The 12,062-nt window shown below is 35.9% G+C and overlaps 1 protein-coding gene across 1 annotated transcript in view; it reads right to left on the reverse strand.

Moving 5' to 3' along the window:
• Positions 1 to 12,062, reverse strand: part of ADAM7 (ADAM metallopeptidase domain 7) — a 73,309-nt gene that overhangs the window by 12,342 nt on the left and 48,905 nt on the right. Inside the window, exons 19-21 of the mRNA XM_063087708.1 lie at positions 11,655 to 11,760; positions 11,179 to 11,278; positions 4,005 to 4,061 (exon numbers count right to left, since the gene is read on the reverse strand). Of these exons, the coding sequence (XP_062943778.1) occupies positions 4,005 to 4,061; positions 11,179 to 11,278; positions 11,655 to 11,760 (263 nt within the window). The remainder of the gene's footprint in view (positions 1 to 4,004; positions 4,062 to 11,178; positions 11,279 to 11,654; positions 11,761 to 12,062) is intronic.

Below are 12,062 nucleotides of genomic sequence, written 5' to 3' on the forward strand. Positions count from 1 at the left end.
AGGTTGTCCAAACTTTTATGCTTTGTTTGTTTTTAGAACACCCCACCCCCACCCCAGCTTACACCTCCGGCTGGGTGCACACCTCTCCCCAGCTGCTGCTACAACCTCAGGCTAGCAAAGATGCCCCTTTGTTCTATTTGCTTCTTAGAAACTTTGCCACTTATTTTCCCTCCTCCCCAACTCAAATCCAGACCATGGAAGCTCATTTAAAAAAATGTAAATACAACATTAGATAAGATGTGTTGGAAGGGACAGTACTTATGATGGGCTGTGAAGCTCAAGATTCATTACCTTCCTGAAAAATCTGCCTCTGTCTGGGGCAGAGGAGACATAACTTAGCTTGCACAGTACATCCCAGTGTCCCAAAACACAGCACCCAGAACTATAACAAGTTTAGTCTGAGGTTCGGCAAGTTCCAGAGCAGGAAGGGCTCTAAGTCCTCGCCTGGGGAGGGGCAGCGAGAAGTCCATGAGGGCTGAGGTGGAAAGAAGAGGTACTTAGACTTCAGGTGTAGCTCCTGTCAGCCAGTGTGCATTCAAGGGAAAGAATTCAAATCTGCAGAGGGGACAAGAGCTAGAAAGTCTTCAGGCTGCATCTAAGTAGGTTGACACTCAGGGCAGGGCTCCAATCCTGGAGATGGAGATTCTAAGCAGCGAGGGTAAGATAAAGGAATGCAGTCGTAAGATCAGGGTAATGGGATTAGAGACTACTGGGGCTTCTGTGCAGCTTATGAAGACATTTAAGCCCCATCCCTGAAAAATTGATTAAGGAGTCTGGTTAGCAGAACAACTTAATTCCAGCTCTTCCAGCATCCGCATCCCAAAGGATGGAGCTGGGATTTCTGATGTATATTCCTATGAAATCATAACTGGCTCCATAAGCAGGGGCAGAACTGGCCCTATAAGGAAAAATCTTATAAGGAGACACTGTAAACACAGTATTGGAAGAAGAGACTCCCTAAGAAATAGAGCAGATAGTGGCAGCATTTGAAACGTGTACAAAGTCCTTAAGACCTGGGAAAAGTAGTTTGGGCGAGCTTAGAGAACAATACCTAAAATCAAAAAAGGGCTTACTTGTCAGAAGGCCCCTGGGGTTATATGGAGAAAATAGCAGCAGATTAGAAATTTAGAGAGATTATCTAGGTAGGAAGCGATGAGGCAGGAGGATTTCAGGGATACTGGATGTATTTAATAATTGGAGAAAGAGAAGAAATTTGAAAAAAAAAGAAAAATCAGCAGAAACTAGTAGTTGAATGTGGAGCCCAAAACAGAAGTGGGAGGTGATGTGAGTTTTCTGGAAGACATCTGGGAACAGTAACAAAAATAACGAATAACGAAGGCGACCCTTCTGCAAAGGGAAGAAGATATCACCAAAGTGTTTGTTGTCCATTAACTTCTGCAGTGTTCAGGCGAATATAACCATGTGGCTGTCCCTTCACTTTGGACATCAGAGGATTATTGTTTGCTTTAAGAGGCTAGCATACATCAGATATAGAGTTTCTTTTCATCCACAAATTTACAGAAAATATTTAAATTAATGTTTTGCTTTAAGTACATGTTTATCAGTATTCTTTCCTAAAGTGACAGTTTTGATTAGAAGCACCGCATGGGAAGCTGATGAGATGGAGAGTGCTGAGTCACTGCCACTCTTTGCTGCTCTCTCTCCTTCAAGAGATAAAAAATCAGCACAGCAACCAAAACATCACCAAGGACAACAGGCTTTCTTCCTTCCTTTACAGCCTTTATTTCATTGAATCAGAAAATTTGCATTCAGTACTTGAAAACTTTATTTCAGCAAACGGAAAAAATAATTACAGATAGGTTTAGCAGTTCCCCAAAAGAAAACAGAGAACACAGGAGAACACCTGGAGAGGCATGGGTGTAAGAAACAGCTGAAATCATTCCCAGGACAACACCACACACCGCGACAAACTGACAGGGAGGGGCTGAGACAGCAGAGACACTGCACACCGAACGCTCAGATCCGTGTGTTACAAGCACCTCAAAATCCCTTCATGGGAGTTATGAGCATGTCTTCTCAGTTGCAATTCTTATTCTGAAATTCTTGTAACTCTCCCACTTCTCTGTCAGAATTCTAGAAAGAATTCTAGAAAGGCAACCCTTGGATGGAATTTAGAATTGCCAGGAGCCTTTTGTGTTCTTCCTGTGCTACCATCATGATTTTAAAGACAATTTAACTAATTGGTGGAATCCATACCACCCTGCACCTCCTTCCATGGCATTTCTGTAGGAAAAAATTTCATTAGAACCAGAATTAGTGGTAATAATGTCATGTTCAAATTTAAGTAAGTATTTTTATGCCTCCAAAGAAGGAACCTTTTACAAGCAATGTTTTGCTTCTTAGACTTAGGGTTAAAAGTCACCATCCTCAAAGTTCTGACTCTTTTAAAAGTAGCTAGATTAACATTTTTGTAGGAAAATACCAGAGTAAAGAGACTGTTTATTTTTATATTAAGCAAAAGAGCATTTGAAAATCCGTGAGAAATTATTTTCTAGAGCAGTTCTATGCTCCAGGTTGTGAGTTCTACAGGTAAATATTAACAGGAAGAAGTTGTTTCTCTTAAACATTTTCTGTCTGGATATAGAGCAATTGAAAAAGTTCCAGAAATTTGTGTAGCACATGTCTAGAGAAGGTTGTGAAGCTCTTACATCCAGAATCTTCAGCCCAGTCTTGCACAGCCATTTTGGATATCCAACTTCAAGCTCTAAATTGAAACAGATGGTTAAAAATAAGTTATTTTCTATAAACTCTATAAACATGTATTTCAGTTACTCATTTATATCTACTAATGAGAATAAGCTTTCTAGATTCTGTTGTTCTACATGTATTCACACTTTTCTAGATCTCCTTAGCCATAGCTAATTATCAGTTATAAAATGTACAGGCCTATTGTGAAAAAAAGAAAATAATGTTGTTTTCCATTACAGGACGCCAAATAGTTTACTTGCAGTAAGCAGCGTCTCTGTTCTCCACTCTCTATGGGACAATTCTAACCAGGTGTGTCCTTCTGGAGTGGAAGGATCATTAGAAAATGTCCTGCTTGTCTGTCCCAGTGGGGGCAATGTCCATGTTGGACAGGATTCCTTACACAATCGTTCCGAGGAGGAAAGGTTCATACTAACCCAGTATCTGGTACATTGTAGAAATTCAGCAAAAATGAACGGATGAAGACATGAAAGCAAAAACTCAGGAATAGAGCCAAGCAATACTCATTTTATCTCCCTTTGACAGCATCACAGTTTTTTGATAAATTTTTCAATATGGACCTAGTAATCCCAATGTGAAATCAACTCCACATATGGTCATTTATTAATTTGGTAAGTGAAAACTTTGGTAAGGCAATCAGGATGAAAACTGTTCCTTTTCTGTGACTACCCACACTGTTACCTCCTTTTTTAATTATTCATATTTTTTATTCAAAATACTTCTTTGTGGGGTACAGTGTGCTTTGATACATACATATACTGTACAGTGATTTCCTTAGAGTAGATAGCATGGTTTTTGATATTTTTTTTCTTTTGGTGGCTGTCCTATACGGGGATTGGAACCTTTGACCTTGGTGTTACCAACACTGAGTTCTACTGTAACCAACTGAGCTAACCGGCCAGTCCTGATAGCATAATTTCGTACCCATTAGTTCACAACTTTAATGTACTTCAAGAGAACCCGTGGGTATGTGTACTCTGGCCAACAAAAGTCTGAGAGAAAAGTGTTTGTTGTTTTCATTATTTCTAAAATATATCAAGACTCTGATATTGTTGAATTCTAGCTTGCTCCTTACATCAGGTTTAAAACTCTTAGACTAAACTTGTTTGGCAGAATTACCTGTTAGAAATTTTAGCATATCAGTGAAAACAATTTTAACCAGTCTATTCTGATAAATACAGAAGATGTCCCCAGTCAATCAATGAGTAAAGAACACAAAAAGATATCAGCAATTGAAAAGTAAGATAGGGGAGAGACAACCTGCTATGGGAACCTACCACCGTGGCACTTTGATTGGGATCTGTCATTCCTCTTGGCTCTTTGCTTGCAGATTTCTGTAACAAATAAATGTTGTTGTATCAGGAGCCACACCAGATACACACACACACACACACACACACACACACACACACACACACACACACACACACGTGCACGCATACACACGAGCACATACACACACATACAGACCACCTTTTCTTGCTCCATGAAAAATGTAAGACAGTTTGTAAATTGTTATGGGATGGGGTATGAGGGTGATAGTTCTGGTTAAGTGAAGATTTTTCAGAAACCACAATTCCTTGTGAAACTTGTGATTATTTCCTAGAATATATTAGGTAAGAGATTATCAAACACCTTGTAAGCATTAGAGCTGAAAGAACATTCAGACACTATCTCTATTGGAATCATGATAAAACAGATTTTTGAAAAAAGGACTGCACTGGTTAAAAGGGGAATGTGGAGATTTCTCATACAGCTCCACCCCTATGGTCTGGCACATTCTGAGATTCTTTTGTGTGATCCAAGGATTCTCTGGAACCACAGACTGAAAATTACTCTAATCACAGCCTTTTAGTCATTCGTAATGAAAGCTGAATGAGGATTGCTGATTTTAAAAATATGGAGTTGAGAATCTGGGTGTGTTTAATGCCCAATTCCGAGTAAGTAATGTTCTACTGTGTGACCTTGAGGATGCAGATATAGAGACTCTAGCAATTTGAGTGATTTCTAGTGATTCTGTAACGATTCTCTTATTTTGACTCAGTCTCTAATATACGTGTGCACTAATTTGGCTAATTTGTTTCTCTCTCATAAATATTAGTGCAGGGATTATACCACCTTGATTAACTGAGGGGCCCTCAGTTAATAAAAGTCAAGGCCTCATTGAAAAACATCACTGAATTTTCACCCCAGTACCTGGGCCAGGACTAGGGTGAAGAAAGTCAGGCTGTCATCTCAGGAACAGAATTTAAGGGACAAAGACCAACTCAGTAATCACAATAAATAATATGTTAATGCATCAGTTTAAAAAATTGAAATTAATTTCCAAGAATTCATGATGAACAAAATGCCTACATTTTAGACAAAGACAGGGTCTGCCCCAAGACTTGCATTGCTCACTGCATGCCCGTCGCCCTCATGCCCACCCTGCTAAGAAGTCTCCATGCCAGATTATCTTATGTCTACCTCAAATCAAAGATCTAGGTTATATTGTTTATTGGGCATCTCCAAGGAACCAATGAATGGTTCAATGCCATCAAAGTTGTTCTTGAAATGGACACAGATTACCACAGCCAAAAGAAAGGACAGGGGACATACCAGTGTTATGTAGTGGGGACTTGAAAAACTGGTTGGAATGCTCTCCAAGGATTCTGCTGTTCTCTGCCAGTGAAAAGAGATACTATTAATCTGTGATTAGTATTCAAGCAAGTATGACTAGTTCTCAAGCTCACAGAATAAATTTTCCAGCGATTTCTGAAATATATTTTCAGTAAATGTACAAATATTAAAAGAAATGGAAACAGTATTCTTCCCTTGATTGTTGTCTTGCAATAGATGAATCCATGTAAGGACCAGGCAAACTTACAGAGCAGAAGAGAGAGCATCTCTTTATTCTTTGTGATATGAGTATCACAACACAGGTCTGTTAGCCTTCTAATCTTAATATGTCTAATTGTCTGAAAGCCTCAAATTCCACAACCAGCTACATTCCTTTGGACTTGAAGGTCTTTGAGAAGCTCCAGAACTCCCTATTAAAATATCGATATACCTGACTGAGGTTACCCTCTTTAAACTGTTTTCTGTTAACTCCCCAGTAGACATTAATACAACTAGAAAGCATGATCCAGTGGAGGCCGGACCTGGGAGAGGCACTGAGTTCCAGAAGGGACAAAAACCAAGCATTATTAATGTATCAAGGAAAGGATTTCAAAGACAGACCTTCTCTAAACCACAATTCTGTTGGGGACTGGCCATTGATGGGTAACTAATATGTCAAACAATTATCAGCTTGCTCATGTTATTACTCATATAATTTTATACCAAATAATACAAAAACCTCACACGTGAGATTTGAAGGCCCAAACTCTGCTATACAATCTGTGTTTATAATATATCATGGTGTTTAATGGCATCAGTAGCAAATTAAATTTGTTCATATATTCAATAAATATTTATTAAGCCCCTTTTCTAAGGTTCCCCTCATTTAACCAAAAAGCCAGAAGTCCTTGAGGGCTTACAATCTAGAAACATTATAAATATTTCTCAGGCTCAATCTGGACCACTGGTTGGCCTGTACGACTATCACTTTCACATGCTTAGGCCACCTTCACCTGACTCCCTGCTCTGCAAATGCACCTGTTTAATGTTAATTTAAGAAAAACATAGTTGGGAAAGTAACTGCAACCTGTTCAAGAGGCACAGTAGATAATTAACACATTAAGTGATAGATGTATATCAAACACTGTGCTGAGTACATTTGCATACAATTCCTCATTTAAACTTCAAGGCAACTACGAGGGGTCTTCAAAAAATTCATGGAAAGATTCTATTAACTTTTAAATCTATTTTTCCACAAACTTTTTGGAGTACTCTCATATATGATATTTATATTAGTGTCATGTGGTTTCATACCAGAAAATGTCAGTGTAAGCTTAAAAAATTATCACACAGTATTTTCTGTCCATTAGAGTGCACAATTAATACTGGTTCTTACCATCTTGGGGTTACTATTGGCATAATGAAAAGTACAAATGGACAAAAATAATAACAAACTATCATATAACCAGTGAAAGATTAACTATCCATCTGTAAATACTCCAGTGAAGTTCATAGAGGCATTTCTACTAAAATGTTATATATGTGTTCCTGGGGGTAGAGCTGGGGCATGTTCTGCAATGTTGTAAAAAAGCACAGGGCTACAGGGTGTGTAGAGTTGGGGCAAAGCATTCAAAACCTGTGGAACTGTGTAGCCTGACCATCTCCAACAATAAAAAAAAACCTAATTTTGAAATACTGGTGTCATTATGTTTTCACTGGCACTTGCATCAGTTAAGAGCTTTAAAATTTGAGCCTTGTGGTCCCTCCTGTAAGACATAGGTCCTAGTGGGCGGTTCCACTGCTTCATGGATCTAATCTTATCAAGAATGCTGCTTTCCTTATCAATTATTCTTTTTTAAAGGGAGTGCCTTTATAGCTTATTAATCTTTACTCAGTCTTTTCAGTGAGCTGAATACGTTGGGAATCATAGTTTTTCTTACAGTCCCTTAGCGAGCCACTATCTGCAGGGACTTCTGCAGGATTTTCAGCTTTTTTCTTAGATCTTCATATATTGCTAAGATCGTTATTTTAACAAATTGCTTACCTTAGTGTAAAATATACACACACAAAAATGCACAAATGCTAAGTGTAGAGTAGATGAATTTTCACAAATGACCACATCTATGTAACCAACCACCTCCGGATCAAAAAACCAAACTTTGTCACCTTCTCTGAAGATCCTCCTCCCTTCCTGTGGTAACTGCTACACGGACTTCCAATACCACAGATTATCTTTGCCAGTTTTTGAATTTGATATAATCTATAATCTTACAGTTTGTTTTTGGATTTGATTTCTTCTGCTTAACGGTATGCTGGTGAGGTTTATCCACATCATTGTAGATGCGAGTAGTTCAACTGTTAACCTTTGTCTGTAGTAGTCCATTGTATGAATATAGAGAAATTTGTTCATGCCTTTTTCAGTTTATGGATATTTGGAAGGTTTTCACTTTTCAGCTTTTGCGAACAATGCTGTTGGAACGTTACTGTGGATGTTTTCCAGTGTACACATGCACACATTTTGTTGGGTGTATTCATGTGAGATGAATTGCTGGGTTCCAAGTTATGTGTGTGACCTCTTGTAGCACATAATACTAATTCCCCCCAATGATTGTACTATTTAAATTCTCAGATTCACGTGACAGTTTCCATTGTCTGCATCCTCAACAATTATAATTGTTGTCCTTTATTTATTTTAAATCCTTTTATGGGAAAATAAAACACAGATTCAACACACACATCAAATGCATGACTTAATCAACCATTTAAGGTAAACACCCTTGAAATCACCACCTTGCTTGAGAAATAAAATTTTGCCATTTCAAATCCCATCATGATCACCACCTACTTTCTCCCCACAAATCAGCCAATTTCCTGAATTAAAATAATGACTTCCTTGTGTGTTTTAGAGTTTTATCCCTAAATGTTTATTTCTAAACACTATAGTTTAGTCTTATACATTTAAAATTTTTATTTTTAGAGGGGAAAAATGTAACATACATATGTGTATATGAGTATGTGTGTATATACTCATATATAGCTAAGTTGCAGTTTGAATTAATTTTGTCTATGGGTTGAGGAATGTTCATCTTTAATGTTCTTAAAGTTTAATGAACTTTAATGTTCATCTTTCTCCATATGGGTATCCAGTTGTTCTTGCATCATTTGTAAAAAACCTGTTCTTTCTCCATTGAATTGCCTTTGCACCTGCATAAAAAACCAATTGACCATATAATATATAGGTCTATTTCTTAATTTTGTATTCTGTTTCATTAATCAACTTGTCTATATTTATGCCAATACTGCCTGGTGTTGATTATTTAGCTTTATAGTATCTCAAGGTCAAGTAGTATAAGTTCCTAACTATATTCTGCTTTTTCAAAATAGTTTTGGCTATTATGGATAATTTGCATTTCCTTATGAATTTTAGAGTCAACATATTAATTCATATTTTAAAGAGTGTGCTTAGCTTTCAGTTAGGATTGTTTTGAATTTATTGACCAATTCGGTAAAAGTTTAAATGTAAACGATATGGATTTTTCTGATTCAACAAGATATAAACCTCCATTTGTTTAGGTTTTTAAAAATTTTTCTCAGTAATGTATTGCCGTTTTTCATGTACAATTCTGGTTGATATTTTTTTCAGATTTATCCTAGCATTTCACATTTTTGGTGCTATTTCAATTCTCTTTTTTATTTTATTTCCACATTGTTGCTAGTAGGTAGAAATAGAATTAATTTTTGTTTATTAATCTTGTATCCTACACTTTTGTTAAACTCATTTATTAGTTTTACAAAAACATCCTGCTGATATACTGATTGGGATTGTTTTGAACCTGTAGATCAATGTGGGGAGAATTGACAACCCAACAATAGTGAGTCTCCTGACCCATGAACATGTATTTCACTCCACTTATTTTGGTTTTCTTTAATTTTTCTCATTGATGTTTTGTAGTTCTCAATGCATAAGTCTTGCACATCTTTTGTCAGATTTATCCCTCCCTAAGTGTTCATTTTTTCTGAATTGTTCATTGCTAGTATATGGAAATACAATAGATATTTATATACTGATCTTATATCCAGAAATATTACTAAATTTACTTTTTTATGGATTCCATAGAATTTTTCTATATATTATTGTTTCTTCTGTGAATCAGAAGAATTTAATTTTCCCTTTCCAAGTAGGAATTTTTTTTTTTTTCTTTTTTGCCATTTGGCAGTGGCTGCAATCTCAAGTCCAATACTAAATAAAGTGATAGGAGTGGGCATCATTGCCTTGTTCCTGATATACAGGAAAAGTATTCAGTATTATTCACATAAATACAATGTTAGCTGTCGATTTTCTGGGTAGGTGACTTTTACCAGGTTCAGGAAATTCCCTTACATTCTTAAGTTAGGGATAGATGCTAGGTTTTTTCAGACAATTTTCCTGCACCAATTGAGATGATCATATGATCTTACTTTTTCATTAATAATGCAGATAATTAGTTTAATTAATTTTTTGAACGTTAAATATGCCTTGAATTTCAGGGATAAACCACATTTGGTCATAATGCATTATCCTTTCCTACATATTATGAGATTCAATTGCCTAAAATCTAATAATAATCCATGCATCTATATTTATTAGAAGTATTCACCAGAAGTTTGTCTTTTCTTGTAAAGACTTTGTGTAGGTAGTTATCAGAGAAATATTGACCTCATAAAATGAGTTGGGGAATATTTCCTGTCTCCAATTTTCTGGGAAAGTTTATGCAGAATTGGTGTTATTTCTTCATGAAATTCTTAGTCTAATTCACTAGTGAAGCCATATGAACTTAGTGCTTTCTTTGTGGAAAGGTTTACTACAAATTAAATTTTTCAATGAGATATAGAGCTATTCAGGTTATCTATCTCTTCATGAGTAAGCTTTAGTAATTTGTATCTTTTTAAAAGTTTCCATTTCATTACACTATCAAATATATTGAAATAATTTTTTCTAATATTTTCTATTTATCAATTTAATACATATAGAATCTCCAATAATGTCATCTTTATGATTCCTGATATTAATAATTTTTCTTGTCGTATTTTTTCTGATCATTCTGATTGGAAGTTAATAATGTTTATTAATCTTCTCAAAATATAGCTTTTGGTTTCATTGATTATCTTTGTTATTTTTCTTTTCTTTGTTTTATTGGCTACCAATCTGATGTTTTCTCCTGTTCTCTGTATATACTGAGTTTAATTTGCTTTATTATTTCTAGTTTCTTAAAATAAAAGCTGAGGTCATTGATCTGAAAACTTTCTTCTTTTCTAACATACACATCTAGTGCTGTACATTTTCCTCTAATTACTAATTTCACTGCTTTCCTCATATTTTGATATGCTGTGTTTAATATTCATTCATTTAGTTTGATTTTCCTTTGAAACATGGGCTCTTTAGAATTTGTTAACTAATTTCCAATTGGAGAATTTTTTCCAATATTTTTCTGTTACTAATTTCTAATAAAATTTTATTTTGAGAACATATTTTGTAGGACTCCAATTCTTCTAAGTTTATTAAGAGTTGTTTTATGGCCCGGAATATGGTTTATGTTTGTAAGTTTTTCCAATAGTGTACAAATTAGTATTTTTTTATCCAACATATTCTGCTCTGAAGTAGTGTCTTGGTTATTGTTCCATGTTTGTTTCAGTCCTGTTCTCTTTTCTCTTCCTCACATATAGATTGAGAGCTTCATTTGTGTGGAACCATGTTAAATTACTTCTCTGCACCTCCCATCTCACTTAGCTTAGGGATAATTCCACTTTAAACACACACACGCACACACGACTTATTTATCAATTAATTAAGTACTGCAAATGAACGTTTCTTACATGCAGGGGATGAATATCTGGCAAGATTGGCTCAGTCCTTGTCTGCTGCTCTTCACCAAAGTATCCTTTATTCTCCACTCCCAGTGTATCTCTAGGCAAGCTGTAGAGAAGAAAATTGAACACTGACACAAGCTATAAGACAAGCCTGTAGTTAAAATTAAATCATCTACAAAATTTTTAAAATACTGATACTCAAGTTGCATCCTACAACAATTAAGTCACAATGTCTTGGGGGAACACCAGTATCAGTATTGTTTTGAAAGATCGCTAGGTGATTTTAATGTGAAGAAAAGCGTGGGAACCACTGGGATAAGCATTTGGATATGGGCTAGTATGTAAAAGCTTAATTTACTACTTTCTTACCTGGCCTTCAGTAAGAGGATTATATCTTTCCCCCCTCGATTATCCTCTGTGGCCACAAAGCTTAGATATTCTAAGTAGTGGTCCCCTTCAACATATAGAAAATGCAGACATACCTCTGAATTTGCTTCAACTTAATACATTTTTGGTAACGAATTAAAAATGTGACAGCTCCAACACAAGTAACAACCAGGACAAACACAACAACCAAGATGACAACATCTGCAACATTAAAATACACGGGTATTAGCCAGGGCATCGGTTTTAGGACAGTAGAATACTAACATTTAATGGAGCTGTTACAACCTTGCTTCTTCCTTCCTAAAGGAATATAATTACTCTTTCTGCAATTATTTCCACATAAAGTAAAAAGCCAAAACATTATACAAATTGTCATTTGTATTAGCAATTATCATTTCACCGAAGATTCCTCTATATAGGAAATGTTTTGGTTGTCATTAACTAACTGACTATAGAAAAGGTCTTGTATTGTGGGTTCTCAGAGGACCTAAGCCAAATTTAAA

This window comes from Cynocephalus volans, chromosome 2 (assembly GCF_027409185.1).
Source record: "Cynocephalus volans isolate mCynVol1 chromosome 2, mCynVol1.pri, whole genome shotgun sequence".
NCBI lineage: Eukaryota > Metazoa > Chordata > Mammalia > Dermoptera > Cynocephalidae > Cynocephalus > Cynocephalus volans.